General features: G+C 42.5%; 1 protein-coding gene across 3 annotated transcripts in view; it reads right to left on the reverse strand.

The window, feature by feature from the left end:
* Window positions 1–1,895: 1,895 nt before the first annotated feature.
* dhodh (dihydroorotate dehydrogenase) overlaps window positions 1,896–20,761 on the reverse strand; it is a 22,944-nt gene continuing 4,078 nt past the window's right edge. For 2 of the 3 annotated variants that reach the window (XM_061764299.1, XM_061764321.1), the window contains exons 3-9: window positions 18,345–18,544; window positions 14,404–14,486; window positions 14,011–14,198; window positions 13,255–13,368; window positions 12,634–12,787; window positions 12,404–12,563; window positions 1,896–2,417 (exon numbers count right to left, since the gene is read on the reverse strand). In XM_061764299.1, coding sequence (XP_061620283.1) covers window positions 2,138–2,417; window positions 12,404–12,563; window positions 12,634–12,787; window positions 13,255–13,368; window positions 14,011–14,198; window positions 14,404–14,486; window positions 18,345–18,544 — 1,179 coding nt within the window. In that variant the 3' untranslated portion in view covers window positions 1,896–2,137. Of the gene's footprint in view, window positions 2,418–9,565; window positions 11,744–12,403; window positions 12,564–12,633; window positions 12,788–13,254; window positions 13,369–14,010; window positions 14,199–14,403; window positions 14,487–18,344; window positions 18,545–20,761 lie in introns of those variants that run through there. The other variant, XM_061764310.1, reaches the window with a different exon arrangement.

Raw genomic sequence — 20,761 nt, forward strand, 5'->3', positions numbered from 1 at the left:
CATTTACACATAAGATTTCAACTTTGGAAGGGGCTACTGAGTGCTAGTCTATCCCTTGACATGCTCAGTAAACCTATGTTTACTAAGTGTAGGTGCAAAAATGGGGACCTGGGGCCTCATATACAAAGACTTGCGTGGATTTCCTACTGAAACATGCCGTACGCTCAAATCCAGAAAACGTCGGACGCACAAAAATATCCAGATGTATGAATCTGTGCGTACTCATGAATCCAAGCACATTTCCCTCGTACATCCCAATCAATGTAGAATTGAGCGCACATGTTGGACTCTCCCTGTTCACCCCCCACATTTAAATATGCAAATAATATTTAAATGAATCCTGCACCAGAGATCCCGATCTCTACATGATCAGAAAAAAAGGAAAATGAGCAAGGTAATGAAGACAAATATTTTTTCTGAATGTGAAGTTTCTCAATAAAGTGGAGGTGTGCAAGAAAATCCTCTTTGGCACGCTATCCTTCGGCGTTAACAACATGCGAAAGAGGAGCGAATGGGACAGCGTGTGTGCGTCTGTCAATGCTGTGGGGTCAGAACAGCGCACACGTGCTGAAGTAAAAAAGAAGTGGTCAGACATTAACGTGGATGTGAAGCGGAGGACAGCTGCCCACCGCCAAAGCGTGGACAAAAGAGGCGGAGGAATCTGCGCAGAGGGCCTCACCCCGTTTGAGGAGAGAGTCGCTGCAATCAGAATCAGAATCAGAATCATCTTTATTTGACAAGTTTGTCCAAAAAACACACAAGGAATTTGTCTCCGGTAATTGGAGCCGCTCTAGTACGACAACAGACAGTCAATTGACAGAGAACACTTGACAACAAAGACATTGACAAAAAAAAAAACAGTCACTGAGCAATAAAGGGTTGCTAGTTATCTGGTAATGCTGGTGCATTTTTTTTGGACAATTGTGCAAAAAGATGCAGAGTCCTCTAGCACTTAGAGCAGTTCGAATGACTAATATTGCAATAGTCTGGTGCAATACAAAGGTCGCCGAGACTTCAAGAGAGTAGTGTGATAATCTGGGACAATGTTGATTGTGCAAATGTTGCAGATACTCCTCAGTCAGTGTGAAAATGGAGCAGATGCTACTCTGGCTTGAGTGGCCAGTATTGGTCAACAACAGATATGGAAATAGTTTAGCGTGGTGAGACTACTACAGTGAGTGCACGAGTAATATATAATTGGCCCGACAGAAATGTGACAACAAACTCAAGACAAAAAGACAAAAAATTGCCAGCATGTTGTAATGGAATTGTAGGTTAGGTGTTTAAGAGGTTGATTGCAAGAGGGAAGAAGCTGTTGGAATATCTGCTAGTTCTAGTTTGCATTGATCGGTAGCGCCTACCTGAGGGAAGGAGCTGGAAGAGCCGGTGACTGGGATGTGGAGGGTACGAGAGGATTTTACACGCTCTTGTCTTAGTTCTGGCAGCGTGCAAGTCCTCAAGGGTGGGTAGGGGTGTACCGACAATCCTTTCAGCAGTTTTGATTGTCCGTTGCAGTCGGAGTTTGTCCTTTTTTGTAGCAGCACCAAACCAGACTGTGATGGAAGAACACAGGACTGATTCGATGACCGCTGTGTAGAACTGCCTCAGCAGCTCCTCTGGCAGGCCGTGCTTTCTCAGAAGCCGCAGGAAGTATCATGGGTGACACTGCTATCTCAGGGGTGGTGGGGGCACATGTGGCTGAATCTGATCAACTCAAAAGGTAAGTACCATTTATTTTTATAACTCATAACAAATGTGTTCATCCAGTAACCTACACTCAGCCCTGTGAGAGACAGGTTCATGCGGAAATGTTGTATGTATGGTATTTGTAATAAATCTTTTGAATTAAAATAGAAACACATCAGCATATCAAAGAGGATATCAAAAACGTTGACTCCTTTTTGATTACTCAATTTATTACTTTAATACACAGGAGAGGACACGCAGTCGCAGCCATGTGCAACAAGTTCAGGGGATTCGTCCACCATCCCCGGTGTCTCAAGTGCACTGATTCTCAACCAGCGTGCCGGGGCACATTAGTGTGCCGTGAGCGCTCTTCAGGTGTGCCGTGGGAAGATATACAATTTTACGTAATTGCTCAAAAAACGACAATAAATAATGTATCTCTTCATCTAATTTATGCAGGTGAGGCATAGTGACAGACAAATAAATAGTAATTAATGTGTCCACTTTTTTTTTTTGTTGACATTTTTGTTTGTTGGTGTGCCGTGAGATTTTTCAATAGTAAAATATGTGCCTTGGCTCCAGAAAGGTTGGAAATCACTGCTCTAGTGTCACAGACGCGAAGGATTCCTCCCCCGTTCCTGGCATCTCCTCCAGCATCCACCGACGTAATGACACTCCAACAACCGGCTGCTGCTGCCGGCCCGACTGGCGGTGTCCTCACCCGTGCTGTGCTGGAGTCACAAGAGGAGATCGTGAGGACAATAGGCAGCATAAATGATCGATTTGATCAATTTATAGGCGTCCTCACAAATTTCAGTGATTCATTAAATAAACTGGTTAACAAGTGAGTCCTTGCTTCTTTTACATTGTTGAAATCAAATGTTGTCAGGCATGGATTGTTCATCAGTGCTAATTGTTCATGTGTCTCTGATGTGCAGATTTATGATAACCGTTTCCCAGCATCACCTGTGTCGCCAAAGCACCAACAGCTGCAGAAACGTGCGTGCGCCAGCCATGAAGTTGGCGTGAGGCACCGCACGTTTCCACGCTCATTTCACTCTTGATACAGCTGAACTTTGCTGTGAAAAAGAACGTACGCACAAAAACGTGGCGTTTTTGTGTGTACGCACCTTTTGTACATGAGGCCCCTGGTGTATTACACAACATGAGGAAAATGACGTGAGTGGTGATGAGAAGAGAGGAAACTGTGACCTGACACCGACCTCCTCTTTTGGCCAAGACTGACTAAAATGTGATGAAAGGATTAATGGTTCGGTGGGACTTGAATAACCTTGGAGTTTCTTTCCATACATTGTTTTATCATTTTTCTGCTTTACATTCAGAATTAACTGCAGTCTTGTATGTTGCTTTTAAAAGTGTATAATTATATTGCACAACAAATTCACCCTGGAATTTTTGGTTTAGAACAGCCCTTCATAATTAGCGGAGCACAACCGACTAGTAATTTATATACAGTGTATGTGTTCCCCGAAGAAATGTATTTTACAAAACTAATAATAGTGGTGAGGTGTTTATACTGTATACGTTATGTCGTATGTACTGTATATGTAATCTCTCTTAACTGCTACGACAACAGCCTGCCTTCATCAAACAGGAAGAGAGGGCGAGCTAATTACAATTTACTGAATAAAGTGGTAAATTGAAGACATAAAAAAAAAAAAAAAAAAAAAACAGGCAGCAAGGTGACCAACTGGTTGGCACATCTGCCTCGCAGTTCTGAGGACCGGGGTTCAAATCCCGGCCTCGCCTGTGTGGAGTTTGCATGTTCTCCCCGTGCTTGCATGGGTTTTCTCTGGGTAGGCCGGTTTCCTTCCACATGCCAAAAACGTGTGGTAGGCTGACTTGAAGACTCTAAATTGCCCGTAGGTGTGAATGTGAGTGCGAATGGTTGTTTGTTTCTATGTGTCTGGCGATTGGCTCGCGACCAGTTCAGAGTGTACCCCGCCTCTTGCCCGAAGATAGCTGGGATAGGCTCCAGCACGCCCGCGACCCTAGTGAAGATAAGCGGTACAGAAAATGGATGGATGGATAAAAAACTAAACTTCCTGGAAAAACTGTGCAACACTGTAATATGGGACTATCCCACTAATGCTTTTTCCATCTTCTTTTATTGAGTTCTATCGAAGAAGCTCTATTTGGTTATTTTTTTGATAATCATTGGAAAAGGCTCAGTCATGCATGATACCAAACAAGATGACCAAAAGACAGCGCAGGAATTGGTGGCATATAAACAAATTAATAACAGCAGCATCACATAAAAAAAGAAAGTTTTTTTGCAATTAGGCCTGTTAGAAATGTACAGTAAATCACAACTTTAGAAGTCAATCAATCAAATAACCGCTGTTAAAAGAAAATAAAAGTCCTCAACATGAACAGTATAGTCCTACCTCCATAGGTAGAGTATATTCTATTTCAAGCATAATGTATCATCAACATTAAAAATCAGAGGTTTAGCGTCTATTGCACTGGGTTACAAAGAAATTGTTTTTGTAAGTTGCCTATAAATCATAACACACACACATTTATTTTTTGGGACCCGCAACTGGCCATGTCTCTGGTGATGTTATCTGACCAGCCGTGATTGCGTATTTGCTGTCGCTTCCAATTTGAATTTCATGCATTTTATCAACTACAAATTTCTCATAACTGTGCTGTATTTACTCATCTACAGTATGTATTTGAAAAACATATGGAGTGCTTGGTAATTCTCTGTCCTTAATTTTTTTTCCGATGCGTTTTGAGTGCCAAATTTTCACATTTAATTTTGGATTTAATTAATAAAAAAACAACATCATTACGCTGATGTTTAGCAAGCTTTCCAATGATACAACACTCTTTGAAAATGAGATAAAGACTAAGAAAGTTATGGGAGTTGGAAGAAGTGCACACCTAAAATCTTGAGTCCCATTGTTTTAGTATTTAGGTATAAGGTTAGAAAGCCCCTAGGGCATATAGGACATGTACTGTATTTCTAAGTGCAACACTCAGCGCAGACGTCTCTAAAGCACTTGCTCATTCAAAGTGAAAGTGAATAAATAATGAGGAGTGAATAAAAAGGCTTCAAGAGCTACGCTACGAGTGTTGCATCATCGTGTGTACTGTATAAAGTCCATTTTTGGTAATTTATCGTTCAATTACATTTATGTTGATGTGATGACAAGAAAAGCATATAGATTGTTTCTTAAGGTGCGCATTATGCTTATATACAGTACGTACTTACTCCACACAACACAACAAAAAAGGCTCGTGGACAAGGGATGAGAGGTCAGGGTTACATATTGCTGTCTGCTGCGTGTCCTTTTCAGCCCTCTCATTGCATCATACTGATGCATTTTTAATTGTCTCTCCAAGCACTTAAGGCAAGAGACGTGTGTCACAACCAATGAAATGCAGAGACCACCTGTGGCTGGGCTCTGTTTTTGGCTCAAGCGAGGGCAAAGGCAGAGATGGCTGCAGGGGCGGTGGTGGTGGTCAGGGGGTGGGGCAATGGTGAAGTCTGGGAGCAATGCAGCAAGGAACCACGTTGGGTTGGAGCGGTCCATACAACTAGTAATGCAATACAGTAATAAACAACATGGATTACTCTCATGTTGTCAGAGGAAATAACAATTTAGTGCGAGTGACTTTCAGACATAATATTCATTTGTTGAGGGACACAGCAAATAATGTTGCACTTATCTATTGAGATTTAATACAATAGCATGAAAAAAGTAATGGTGCTCAGAGAGGTTTTATATACCAACCTGTTAATTAATTTAGTTATTTTTTCTGTCTCGCGTAGCTGTATAAAGTCAAAGAAACATTACAAACATCACCAGCACAAAGACAAATATAATTATAAAAAACAAGCTTTGAATTTCCTCTCCAATAGCCGTCACCTTATCGTGGTGGAGGGGTTTGTGTGTCCCAATGATCCTAGGAGCTCAGTTGTCTGGGGCTTCACGCCCCTGGTAGGGTCACCCATGGCAAACAGGTCCTTGGTGAGGGACCAGTCAAAGCACGGCTCCCAAAATCCCTATGAAGAATACATTAAATGGATCTAGGTTTCCCTTGCCCGGACGCTGGTCACCGGGGCCCCCTTCTGGAGCCAGGCCTGGAGGTGGGGCTCGAAGGCGAGCGCCTGGTGGCCAGGCCTGCACCCATGGGGCCCGGCCGGGGACAGCCCGAAAGGGTAATGTGGGTCCCCCTTCCCATGAGCTCACCACCTGTGGGAGGGGCCAGAGGGGTCGGGTGCAGTGTGAGCTGGGCGGTGGCCGAAGGCGGGGACCTTGGCGATCCGATCCCCGGCTACAGAAGCTGGCTCTAGGGACATGGAATGTCACCTCTCTGGCAGGGAAGGAGCCCGAGCTGGCGTGTGAGGTTGAGAAGTTCAGACTAGATATAGTCGGGCTCGCCTCAGGCTCTGGTACCAGCCCTCTTGAGAGGGGTTGGACTCTTTTCCACTCTGGAGTTGCCCATGGTGAGAGGCGCCGAGCAGGTGTGGGTATACTTATTGCCCCCCGGCCCCGGTGCCTGTACATTGGGGTTACCCCGGTGGAGGGTGGGGGGACGGGTCCTGACTGTTGTTTGTGCCTAGGCACCAAACAGCAGTTCAGAGTACCCACCCTTCTTGGAGTCCTTAGAGGGGGTGCTGGAGAGCGCTCCCGCTGGGGACTTCATCGTTCTGCTGGGGGACTTCAATGCTCACGTGGGCAATGACAGTGAGACCTGGAAGGGTGTGATTGGGAGGAACGGCCACCCCGATCAGAACCAGAGTGGTGTTCTGTTATTAGACTTCTGTGCTCACCATGGATTGTCCATAACGAACACCCTGTTCAAGCATAAGGGTGTCCACACATGCACGTGGCAGATCGGTGCAGCGTCTGCAGTGATGCGGACTTTGTATCGGTCCGTTGTGGTGAAGAAGGAGCTAAGCTGAAAGGCGAAGCTCTCTATTTACCGGTCGATCAACGTTCCTACCCTCACCTATGGTCACGAGGTCAAGATCCCGGATACAAGCGGCCAAAATGAGTTTCCTCCGCACGGTGTCCGGGCTCTCCCTTAGAGATAGGGTGAGAAGCTGTCATCCGGGAGGATCTCAGAGTCGCTGCTCCTCCACATCGAGAGGAGCCAGATGAGGTGGCTGGGGCATCTGATTCGGATGCCTTCCTGGTGAGGTGTTCCGGGCACGTCCCACCGGGAGGACATCCCGGGGACGCCCCAGGACACGCAGGAGAGACTATGTCTCTCAGCATGCGTGGTAAAGACTCGGGATCCCCTCGGAAGAGCTGGAGGGAGTGGCTGTGGAGAGAGAAGTCTGGGCTTCCCTGCTGAAGCTACTACCCCCGCGACCCTACCTCGGATAAGCGGAAGACAATGGATGGATGGATGGAAGCTTTGAAATTTTTCATTTAGCTTTTTGGATACATCTCTTGTATTGGCTCTCACTAGATTTTGCAAGTGGTGAAAGTTTGACAGCATAACTATCAGTATATCGAATAAACTACACCACATGATGGAATGTGTTCCATACTTTACAAACAAGTAACCTAGTGGTAAACTGTTTTCACAGCGAATATTATAGCAACATAGTGACATAAGTAATGGGGTGGTGGGAGGGGCTGAGAAAAAATTTGAAATCGTAACATAGATACTTATGAATGTCGTGTGAAGTGCATGCCTAAAGTAATTGTATCTAAAGTGCTGTTTGTTTTTCCAACCACCTGTGCAGTAGGCCAACAGGGGCTCCCCTGGCATTTCTGATCCAGCTCCAATTTGTCTGTCCAATGTTCACCACACCTCACAGACATGTCAACTAGAGTATTCATCTCGAATCACCGCCTGGCCTGAGCGATGTCACCTCTCCAGCAGACCAACTTCAGCATCGACTAGCTTGAAGCAGGTGCACTGAACTCAGAATCCCTGATATTGCTGCTGTTTTTCTTTTTTTTTAGATAAATAAATCCATCTGCACAGTTCATCTGAATGTCTTGTCAATTCAAACTTGCATTCTTGCACTTAACTTGAGTGGCCATTGCAGCACATCTGCAGGAAGAAGTGTTACTGTAATATTTATCACAGAGCAGTGGCGACTCTGCATAAAATAACTTTTAGGTCATTGTTGAGCAATAAAGTGATGTAGAAAGGGTCTGCAGCACCAGCAATCAAAAAAATAAATAAAATAAATAAAAAAAAGACCAAATCGTGTCACAATTTATTTGTATATTCTTGCAGAAAATAAACATTCAGAAATTCAAAAAGTTTAACTCAATATTCAGAAGGAGTGTCATCTCACCACATGACATTCTCCCAATCCTCCTCTGGGTCATCCAGACGGTCACTGGCAAACTTTAGGCGGGCCTTGCTTATGCAAGGGGACCTTTTGGGCACTGCAGGATTTGAATCCATGATGACGTAGAGCATTACTAATGGTAACCTTTGTGATTGTGGTCCCAGCTCTCTACAGGTCATTGACCAGGTCCCCCCTGTGGTGTTTTGGGCTTATCCCTCACCATTCTCAAAATCATGGATACCCTACGAGGTGAGATATTGCATGGAGTCAGTCACAGGTCAAGGGAGATTGTCAGTCATCTTGTAATTCCTCCATCTTTTAATAATCAGGCCAACAGTTGATCTCTTTTCACCAAGCTGCCTGCCCATTGTAGAGTAGTTTATCCCTGTGCAGGTCTGCAATTTTGTTCATGGTGTCCTTATACAGCTCTCTAATCTTGGCCACGGTGGAGAGGTTGCAGTATGATTGATTGAGGGTATTGACAGGTGTTTTTATACTGATATAGAGTTAAAACAGGTTCCATTAATAAAGGTAAGGAGGATAGGAGATTGAGTAGCAGGTCTGTGAGAGCCAGAATTCTTGCTGTTTGGTAGGTATCCCAAATATTAATTTTTCAGATTATGCAAATAAATCATTTAAAAATCATCCAATGTGATTTTCTGGAATTCTTTTTTTTTTTTTTTGCAAATTCTCTCTCATGTGTCTGTGATGAAAATTTCAGACCGCTCTCATCTTTTTAAGTGGGACAACTTGCAGAATCGGTGGCTGTCCAAATACCCCCCGCCCCCACACCATATCTGTATAGTAAAATTTTCAGGTCCCATAGTTTGTCTATTTAGACCTCCACAGAGTAACTCTCTAACATGGACTTAGTATAAAAAGTGTAAATTTCATTTAAAAAAACACCTTAGTTTTGTCATACGTATTGCAGAAAAGGCCACTCTGCCAGCTATTTCTGTTTGACCAAGTTTTGAATATGCTTTGTCCATATTTGGCTAAGCCTTTCCTCTGATTGGTTGCCTCCATGTAGAAGACCCACTTGTGAGAACACACGTGTTTGTTATGTTGACAGCGTTGGCTCGGGAGCGGAGAGTTAGGCGGAGATCTTCGCAAGTGACGTAGATAAGATCGTGAAATTCGAATGACCTGATTTTAGGCAGAAAAACATCTGGAATTTAGGAATGCGTGGACGATAATATTTCACGTTTACTGAGGCAGTGTAGAGCCAATATTACATCCCGAATACTAGAAAAAGTTGGTTTGGCACAATATGGCACCTTTAAAACAGGTCTCAGGTGGCTTGTCTGTGACATGCCTTTTGTCCAAATACACCATTGATCGAGAATTACAGCACCCTTATGATGTTTTCAGCCTAACTTTAGCCTGTTGTGAGGGGGCGGTCCTGTCTCATGCAAATGAGCCATAGAGCACCCCGTCCCCTATACTGAAGGGCCAACGCCTAGTACAGCTTTCTACTGTATATCATGACGACTGGGGGCAGGAGTCGAGCGGCTATTGTAGAAGTGAAAGCCCAGAGTCGGAAGAAAAAAAGAGCATGCCTCTAAAGGTATAAAAGTAAAATCAACATTTTTACTCACAGATGCAGCATTTAATCAACAAGACAACAAGTTACAGTATCTGCATGCAGAGGACACATCGTCAAAAGAAAACGCTGCAGTTCCGCTTTGCTTTCAGTTTTAACATGGCGTTTCAGTCTTTGCCCAGCCTCGCAGACAAGCCATGGCAATAACTATTGACCCAACTATTTGTACACAACCAATTCAAGTCATTTTCCGAGTGTCGTCACCATCACACCTCAATTGTTTTTTTCTTATTCTTCTGCCTGTCCTATATACCATCAGTTCCTTTTACGTATAACTGTTATATTGTAGCATCTTTGTATCAACAGTGCTGGCAAGCAGTGGATTGACAAAAAATATGGGTGGTGAGCAGTCAGGGCGATATGGCCTTCTCTGCTGGCCTACACTCAATCAGAAGCAGTGACTTCCATTTCACCTGCATTCTAATATTGGGTCCGTGAAATTGTATCAATTTATTCCCAACAGTCTATTCTCTTCACTTCTCTTGGCTGCATTGCTTCTGGTACATGTTGATGTAAGATTAGGTCCAATCAGAGCTGCTATGACAAGCTAATCTTTCCAGGCTTTCAAAATTAGTCGGAGTGGTCGATGTAATTTAGACTGTTTAGACCCATTTAGACTGTGTTTCGATTTAACCAATCAAATTTCAAACTCACCTCAGAGGGCCAGCTAGCCCACAATGTCATCATATTTCCTTCCTTTGATTGGTTTGTCAGAGCAAACCAAGTTCGAAATAAATCAGTAAATGTCATCATATTGGGAACTTACAAAATTCAACATGAGAACAGTGTCTCATGGAACCCAGGGAGCAGAATGTATATTCTGACTGTCTTTGTCTAACCTACTGCTTGCCAGTGCTATTCCTTTAAATAATGCCAAAACAATTTTCCCTCAAATGGAAAGGCAGAATAGGAAAAACAATGAATATGTGATGGTGACTGTCAGATTAGACAATGGGAGCTATCCCTTTATCATGTTTACACCCAATACATCCTGAATATCAAATTCCATCTTTGAGTACAATTTGCATTGCAGGAGCAGACAAGCGCTGCCTCCTGGCACATGTGGGATAATAACCTCTTCATTAACTTTGAGTGGGAAGTCTGTATGTGTGATTAAGTTAATAATACATGCCGATCACTACTAACCATGTAATTTAGTCTCAATTCTGTTAAATGATTAAAATTCAAACGTATTCAGATATAAAATAATGCATTCCAGTTTTAACTCAGCACTAATGGTATCCTTACACTCTTCCAGTAAATTTGTATGTCACAATATAATTTATCAATCTGGCATTTTAACTAAAAATTCTAACTTCAATTTATGACTGTGTAATTCGAACTGTTTAAAAGGAAACCATGTATGTATTACCGGTATACTGCATTTGCAACTCTCATTTCCATTTCTGCAATACAAATTAGGCTATGTATCCCATTACTGTAATTAGGGGACAAGAAACAGCAGCTCAAATTTACTTTTCATAAATGACACGTACTGCTTTTCTGTGTACAATTTAACAATTATAATTAATCTAGAAAACAAAATATGTAGCGTATATATATATATCAATGCTGTGTCCACATGAACAGAACAGCAGAACATTCGTTAGTACTGCTGCCTCACAACAAGAAGGCTCCAGGTTTGACGTGCAGCTCAAGCCGTTACTGCATGTATTGAGTTTGTATGTTCCCCCTCTGCTTGTCTAGCTTCCTCCCACAGTCGAAAAACATGAGTGTGAGTGGTTGTGTTGTCTCCACTGTGATTGAGAGGTGATCAGGTTGGGGTGTATTGCGCCTCTAATACAAGGTCACCTGGGATTGGCTACAGCTTCCCTGTGACCCTGAACAAGGGTACAGAAAATGGATGGATGTCTCCAAGATACCAAGAAGGCAGAATGTTATATTATGTATTTACAACAAGAGCATTCATTCATTTGTAAAAAACAAGGAGGGTGGGTGAAGAGTTGAAGCACTCTGCTAATTGCTATTACACTGTAACAAAAAGATGAACTTCTGCCCAGCTGGAGGAATAACTGCTGCAGAGGAGGCGGCGATATCATCTTGTGTTTGCGATCCTTGCCGGGCGTCACTAGTGAGTCGAGCCACCTAATCCCCTATGGTCAGCCCCAATGGCCTCAGAAACAGTGCTAAATCCTTGTTCACTGCAAAAAGTCATAGTAACGCAATTTGCAATCAGATCAGCTTGAAAATGAGTCAACTTTTTTTTAACCACAGGAAGTCATTTACACAACAGTAAAATACACCTCCAGGCCACAACATTGATACACTAGAGGAGAGGCACCATAAGAACATTATAAGAAGTTACCAATTCCCTCTTTTTGTCTTTTAGGCCGTGTTAGCATCCGCAGTTGTTAAAGTAATGAGCTTATCTTGACAAAGTAAGGATTAAAATGTCAAGACAGTATCTTGTTTTCAAATGTTAGAAGTAAAACTAAAAAGCCATAAGAAAAATGCAGAAGTACAGAAAAGTGAAAAATATACTTAAGTAGTACCGATCATAATCCTAGAAACAATTCCAGTTCTATGCAGCAGTGCATAGTCTTCTCACCACTGGGCCATGTAGGATACATGGATTTACAAAGGAAACCATCTCTCTGAGGGAAAGTATCAAGCTGATGTGGATGGGGATGAAAATGAGTTCGACAACCCTGCATTAGATTGGGCGTATCGAATCAATGCATAGGCTCTCAAGCCTGCTGATCCGAGCAAAACTCCACCATGACAAAGGGTTCATGATCTCTATTTCTGTCAATGTCAGCATGCAATAAACTACAGCGGTTTGAACAAGGATGGATACTCACTTCAGAAGGTGTTCCAATTCCCGCTTTATCTTGGTCACTACAGGAGGACCCTGGTAGGCCAAAGCTGTGTAAAGCTGAACCAATGATGCACCAGCACGGATTTTATCCATCGCGTCCCGTCCGCTGGCCACACCGCCGATTCCAATGATTGTCACTTTCCCTAGGAGAACATGGTCCCACTTGCACTGACTGTCACTTACAGAGGAACAGAAAAAAATGAAGGCGCATACCTTTAGTGAGGCTGTACATTTCTCGGACTGTGTTTGTGGACATGTCTTTGAGAGGCTGCCCACTCAGCCCACCAGTCTCACACCGTTGAGGATCTTGTAGCATCTCTGGCCGGGACACAGTGGTGTTGGACACCATTAAGCCATCCACTCCAAGCTGGAAAAAACAAAAGATAAATGTGAGACTGTGTGTGTGTGTGTGTGCGCGCATGTGTCTCCCATGTATATTTTCCACAACCCCCCCCCCACCTCCCAAAGAAGAGTGTTGTAAAAATATTTGCCCTTCTTAGTGCCCCTTCCATTAAGGTTTGTCTTCCACTCGCTCTGCTGAACAGAGCTGCGGAACACTGCTGTGTACTTTCTAAAAACGACCTCCAGAAGTAATGCTGAGGTAACAGTCGAAAGGGCAACGTTGACGTAGACTATTTAAAACTTAAAGCCTCTGAAGTTTAAACAACAAAAATCTTAAGAATATTTTTCATTTAAACTATTCATTTAAACAATTCAATCCACAATTCATTTAAACAAACAAAACAAATTAGCAAACATACAGCTATCTGGAAATGAATGCAAAGAGCTCAGAGTAATATCTAATCAAGATTAGATTGAAATCAAACTTCTGACCTCAGTAACGACGTCAGCAATGTCCTGCTTGTCCTGTGCACTGAGGTCAGGTGCGATCTTGACCAGGACTGGAGGCTTGTGTCCCTCATGCATCTCATCCCGCTCCTTCAACACCTGCCATCATTTGAGAACACATTAATAGGAGGATATTAGAGCAAAAGCTGGCACATACAAAAGATACCCGTTTTAAAGATTCCAAAAGAAGCAATTTTACAAGGCTTTAAACATATGATCCCTAAAATCTTTTATACTACAAATCTTAAATTACTCAAACTATTTGAACAAGGTCATAAACATATTGTATAAACCAATGAGGTAGCAAGGGCTTAGATTTGGCAACTAGTGGAAACATTTATCATAAAAAAGAAGAATTGCTAGGTTGCCTTGTGCATACATGTAATAATCGCTTGCTCCTTGACATTCTTTACTCTAATATTACACAACCATCTGCTGTGGAGGTAAATCAAAGCTACAACTGTGATTTATACTGGTTGGCCCTGGAATACACTTGTGAATAGACAATGTGCCTTTATATAATTGAATCTGTTTAGTTAGGACCAGGAGTTACTGATGATGTCTCTGTGAAACAGAAAACATGAACCGGTATTTGCTTCTGCAGTGCTTGAAGCGGTATATTTTTTGAAATTATAAAATGTGACCCCTTGTGAGTCTTTGGAGGTGAAGATGGCTCAAGTTTTGTGGATAATGATTGCGCAAAGTCACAAAGTAAAATAATGAAGTGATGTTTGAACATACCGTATGGAGCAGCCGGCGGAGCTCAGCTTTGCCTTGTAGGTCGCGGAGACCTGGCGTATTGGGACTGCTGACATTTACCACAAGGTAGTCAGCCAGTGGGCCCAGCACTCTCATCCCCTCCAAGTAATCTGCCCTTGCATCCTGGGACTGCTTGTTCTTCCCCAGGTTGATGCCCAGGGGAAGGCCGGCTGGATAGAAAAGACAAAAAAAACACAACAATCTGTATCATCATACCTATGACTCAACCACAGTACACAGTTAATGAGGCCAAAGAAGAAAAAGCCTGTATTAAAGACACACAGTGAAAAATTCAGTGAGGCAATAGTGAAAAAAAGAATTATAAATAATTGAGTAAATCCATAAAAGGTGCACACAAAACATGGAAAAACCAACCTCTAGTTTGCTCCTGTTGAGCTGCCTTCCGGACCTTCAACCTCTGCTGTGCTTCTAGAACACCACAGCTGTTGAAACCATATCTAGACAACAAGGAGCACACAGAACTCTTACTGCTAAACAACTGAAACCTCACATTAGAGAAACTTGCAATTAAGGAAGCACCTCCAATTAAGCCATTTTGGAGCCACTTTACGCTCACGTGTTGTATCTCCATGGGGAAGTAATACTGTACTACATATGGGGGGGCTGCTTACTCTTATAATAGACTCACTAAATGATTCAAATGCTAAAAGAGAGAGAAAAAATACTTACCGGTAAATCATTCTCAAATCCACCCACAAAGCTGGGGGCTCATTTGCAGTTGAAAGTGAATGCAAAATGTTATCGCAGGAGGAACAAATAAGTTAAAAAAGATCCGTTTGGCACAATTAAACTAAAATTGAAATGGATGAAAAAAGTGTACAAATATATAGCTGTCTTTGCAAGCAACATTAAATAGGCAGTCTTCTCTCTGAGCCTTGCGGAAATAGAAACAATCGTTCACGCTATAATTTTAATCTAAATTTGCATATACATTAATAATTTTTGCAGTATTTGTCCATTTTATTTTTTTTAACCTGTCCTGTTCAGCTGAACATGGCCTTGCAGAACGGTGGCTCTGTATGCCTTTGTGCTTGAACAGTTTTGCTGTGCAACAGGGGAGTTTGATATACTCCCTCTGTTTATATTTAAATTTTTAATTATTCTGATGTTTATTGAAAATGCAGCCGGACAGAAAAGGGCAGAACAATAGACAGTCTTGATACACCCGATGAAGACATGCAATAACTAACCAAGAGAACCAGATAAGAGAGGACAGAGAAGGACAGCACAGGATTTGTGCTCTTTTTCAAGTGTATTCCTTTATGCTGGTGGCCTAACTGACATAACTGCCAAAATTCAGATGTCTATATCATTGCTACTTTATACAGGGAGTCCACAAAGTCACTTTACAATTCCCCCAAAAATATTACCAAAGCAATTAATGTTCAGTAGTTATTGAACATTTTAACCACTGGGTTATGTTTTGTTGTGTGTTATTGAGGGGTTGTGGCTAGCATCTCATCTTCTGTTGTACTGAGCACTGCTATTTTCAAGCGATTTTGAATGTATCGCTCAGCTTGCGGGTGTGGGAACAAGGAGAGAGAGACTCACAGAGTTAGAAACTAGCGGTCATGTTCTGTTTGTGACTTGCTTGCTTTGGCGTCGGCTATGGCCCGGAGTAGCCGTGTTTTGTTGTTTTACAATAAAGAGAGAGAGATAAACGGACTGACGTCTTCAGTGATGATAAGAAGATGCTACAGTACTATGAAAATGTTATCCTTACCATATCATTGCGCATTGATTTGAGTCAATCACCATCTTTGTTCTTTGCTAATATGAGAAGTCGACCAGAAATTCATGGTGAGGACGTGACAGGAATTTCAGTGAATGCACACAGAGGAGAATATTTCTTTGAAAAACCGAATAATAACAATACTACAATACTCATGTTTTGAGCATGGATAGCAGCAAATCAATGGTGTGGATTATACATAGGTATAAGGGTTTCCTGAATTATGGGATGGATTTTGTGGGTGCGTATTATACTCGAGAGCATTGTACACAAGAAGTTACGGGTATGTGTATGTACAGTGTATACCTTTGTGTAGGACTACTATGAGATCCTGAACACCAATGTGTTTTTATCAAACGTGGCTAATACTTATGATACTCCTCAGTCTGTGAGGTATAACTAATGTTAAATGTCCCAATCTTTAAGATAAAATAAAGCAAAGCAAATGAAATTTATTCATATTGCACATTTCACACACACATTGACCTGAGTCTGTAGAGATCTCAGAGCCCTACTGGGTTTATATTCCATTAGCATTTCTTTCATGTATTCAGGACCTAAACCATTTAGTGATTTATAGACCAGTAGCAGAAATTTTAAATCTATTCTAAAGCTGACTGGGAGCCAGTAAAGAGACTTTAGAATTGGAGTAATATGTTCTGACCTCTTTGTTCTGGTCAGAACCTGAGCTGCTGCATTCTGAATGAGCTGCAGCTGTTTAATGCTCTTTTGGAAAATCCAGTCAGAAGACCATTACAATAGTCAAGTCTACTTGAGATAAAAGCATGATCATGATAAACTAAGATCATTCTCTGGATACCCAGATGGGACATTCAAATGTTACAACAGTACAGGGTAAAGCAGCAAATAGATCGTTAAAAAAAGTTTAAGGCGATAAAAATATGGACTAAAAAAAAATGGTACATACAACCCCAATTCCAATGAAGTTGTGACATTGTGTTAAACATAAATAAAAACAGAATACAATGATTTGCAAATCATGTTCAACCTATATTTAATTGAATCCACTACAAAGACGAGATATTTACTGTTCAAACTGATAAACTTGATTGTTTTTTAGCAAATAATCATTAACTTGGAATTTTATGGCTGCAACACGTTCCAAAAAAGCTGGGACAGGTGGCAAAAAAGTGAGAAAGTTGAGGAATGCTCATCAAACACCTGTTTGGAACACCCCACAGGAGAACAGGCTAATTGCGAACAGGTGGGTGCCATGATTGGGTATAAAAGGAGCTTCCTTGAATTGCTCAGTCATTCACAAGCAAAGATGGGGCGAGGTTCACCTCTTTGTGAACAAGTGCGTGAGAAAATAGCCGAAAAGTTTAAGGACAATGTTCGTCAACGTACAATTGCAAGGAATTTAGGGATTTCATCATCTACGGTCCATAATATCACCAAAGGGTTCAGAGAATCTGGAGAAATCACTGCATGTAAGCAGCAAGGCCGAAAACCAACTTTGAATGCCCATGACCTTCGATCCCTCAGGCGGCACTGCATCAAAAACCGACATCAATGTGTAAAGGATATCACCACATGGGCTCAGGAACACTTCAGAAAACCTATGTCAGTAAATACAGTTCAGCGCTACATCAGTCAGTGCAACTTAAACCTCTACTATACAAAGCAAAAGCCATTTATCAACAACACCCAGAAATGCCGCCAGCTTCTCTGGGCCCGAACTCATCTAAGATGGACTGATGCAAAGTGGAAAAGTGTTCTTTGGTCCGACGAGTCCACATTTTAAATTGTTTATGGAAATTGTGGACGTGGTGTCCTCCAGGCCAAAGAGGAAAAGAACCATCCAGACTGTTATGGACGCAAAGCCCAAAAGCCAGCATCTGTGATGGTATGGGCCTGTGCAACTTACACATCTGTGAAGGCACCATTAATGCTGAAAGGTAGATACAGGTTTTGGTGAAACATATGCTGCCATCCAAACAACGTCTTTTTCATGGACACCCCTGCGTATTTCAGCAAGACAATGCCAAACTACATTCTGCAGGTGTTACAACAGCGTGGATTAGTGGGAAAAGAGTGCGGGTACTAGACTGGCCTGCCTGCAGTCCAGACCTGTCTCCCATTGAAAATGTGTGGCGCATTATGAAGCGTAAAATACGATAACGGAGATCCCGGACTGTTGAACAGCTGAAGCTGTACATCAAGGAAGAATGGGAAAGAATTCCACCGACAAAGCTTGAACAATTAGTGTCCTCAGTTCCCAAACTTTATTGAATGTTGTTAAAAGAAAAGGTGATGTAACACAGTGGTAAACATGACCCTGTCCCGGCTCTTTTGGAATGTGTTGCAGCCATAAAATTGTAAGTTAATGATTATTTGCTAAAAACAAAGTTTATCAATTGGAATTCGGGTTGTACAATGATGAATTTTTTCCCCAAGATAAAGTGACATAAAAGGTAAAGCAGCAGATTAAAAGCAGAAAATTGAGTCAATGGATGAAATGCTTTATCTGGTTTATAAATGACAGAAATATTTTATGAAAATTAATGCAAAAGATGGTGTTCCTGATTCGTGACAACCGTACCTGTTGATGATGGCATGGTCTGCTGCTAGTCGGAACACACGTGGTTTGGGGTTGCCTTCTTGCGGTTTGGGAGTGATGGTCCCAACTTCGACAAAGCCAAAGCCTATCTTGTACAAACCATCCACTGCTTCTCCGTGCTTATCGAAGCCCGCCGCGATCCCAACAGGGTTTTTGAACTTTAAGCCAAGGACGTTAACTTCCTGTGCACATTAGAAGGCCAACACAGGATTCATGCACTTTTTTAGTAATACTTTTGCAAACCTTTAACGTAATTTCCACGACAGAAAAATTAACACATTTTCCTGCTGTTTTGTCCATAGAATATTTCAGAATCCACATTGAGCGGAGAGCAGAGTTGGCATGTTTGAATTTGAACGATTCTGGGTCCTGATTACAATACCGATTCCAAATGATTCACCATTATGATTCTTTTTGGGGGGCAGGGTAGAAAAAGTTTGCATGGTTTAAATCAAAGGTGTCCAAACAAAGACAATCAATATTTTAGTGGGCTGCGCCATAGACTAAAATTAACATTTGACATGGCCCCTGTTGTTTGCCTACATTGTACAGTACAGTACTGAGAAAAAGAGGTTTGTTCTCATGTCTCACTTCCTTGTTTTCAACAAATCACACATTAATCGCTCAAATGTGCCACCAAGGTCAGTTTAGTACAGAATGCTCCTGTTATGATGCTAAATGTGGAAATCTGATTCTGCTGTTGCTCAGTGCAGGAGTGGATGTATTCTAGAGAGATAAAGGACCACTTGCCACTGATTTTTTTTATATATACAGTATATCCATCCATCCATTTTGTGTACCGCTTATCCTCACCAGCCTATCCCAGCTATATCTTCGGGCGAGAGGCTGGGTACACCCTGAAATGGTTGCCAGCCAATCGCAGGGCACACATATAAACAAACAACCATTCGCACTCACATTCACACCTACGGGCAATTTAGAGACTTCAATTAACCTACCACGCATGTTTTGGAGATGTGGGAGGAAACAGGAGTACCCGGAGAAAACCCATGCAGGCACGGAGAGAACAAGCAAACTCCACAGAGGCGAGGCCGGATTTGAACCCGGGTCATCAAACTGTGAGGCAGATGTGCTAACCAGTCGGTCAACGTGCCGCCCTATATACAGCATATATAAAAATAAACTTAGCTTCGTATACCTTTTCCTACAAACCCCAAATCCAGTGAATTTGACCTTGTCTAAAAGATAAAAACAGAACAAAATGATTTGCAAATCCTTTTCAACTTAGAGCAGTTGAAATAAGTATTTAACACATCACCATTTTTCTCACTAAATATAATTCCAAAGGTGCTATTGACCTGAAAATTTCACCAAATGTTGGGAACAACCCAAGTAATTCATATATTCAAAGAAAGTAGAACAAATAAGCTCAGAAATTAAGTTATGTGTAAAAACGTGAAATGACACAGGGAAAAAAGTATTGAAAGGGAGGTGCAAAAAGGCATGGAAAGCCAAGACAACACCTATAATCTATCAATAATCATACAGCAATTGAGCCCCTTGTCAATGCGAATGAATATCAGCTGGTTCAGTCCTAATTGATGGCCTACAAAAATGTCTCATTGCCAAGGTGTGAGTCAAGACACATCTCATGATGGGTAAGAGCAAAGACACGTCTCAAAACCATTTCAAACTATCCATCCATTTTCTGAGCCGCTTATCCTCACAAGGGTCGCGGGAATGCTGGAGCCTATCCCAGCTATCATCGGGCAGGAGGGGGGGTACAACCTGAACTGGTAGCCAGCCAATCGCAGGGCACACATAAACAAACAATCATTCACACTCACATTCACACCTACAGGCAATTTAAAGGTGTCAATTAACCTACGATGCATGTTTTTGGGATGTGGGAGGAAACCGGAGTGCCCGGAGAAAACCCACGCAGGCACGGGGAGAACATGCAAACTCCACACAGGCAGGGCTGGGGATTGAACCCCGGTCCTCAGAACTGTGAGGCAGACGTTCTTTCCAGTCGTCCACTGTGCCGCCCATTGCAAACTATCCATCCATCCATCCATCCATTTTCTGAGCCGCTTCTCCTCACTAGGGTCGCGGGCGTGCTGGAGCCTATCCCAGCTATCATCGGGCAGGAGGCGGGGTACACCCTGAACTGGTTGCCAGCCAATCGCAGGGCACATCGAAACAAACAACCATTCGCACTCACAGTCACGCCTACGGGCAATTTAGAGTCTCCAATTAATGCATGTTTTTGGGACGTGGGAGGAAACCGGAGTGCCCGGAGAAAACCCACGCAGGCACGGGGAGAACATGCAAACTCCACACAGGCGGGGCCGGGGATTGAACCCGGCTCTTCAGAACTGTGAGGCTGACGCTCTAACCAGTCGTCCACCGTGCCGCCCATTGCAAACTAATTGTTG

Source organism: Phyllopteryx taeniolatus, chromosome 2 (assembly GCF_024500385.1).
Source record: "Phyllopteryx taeniolatus isolate TA_2022b chromosome 2, UOR_Ptae_1.2, whole genome shotgun sequence".
In the NCBI taxonomy this organism is placed as follows: Eukaryota; Metazoa; Chordata; class Actinopteri; order Syngnathiformes; family Syngnathidae; genus Phyllopteryx; species Phyllopteryx taeniolatus.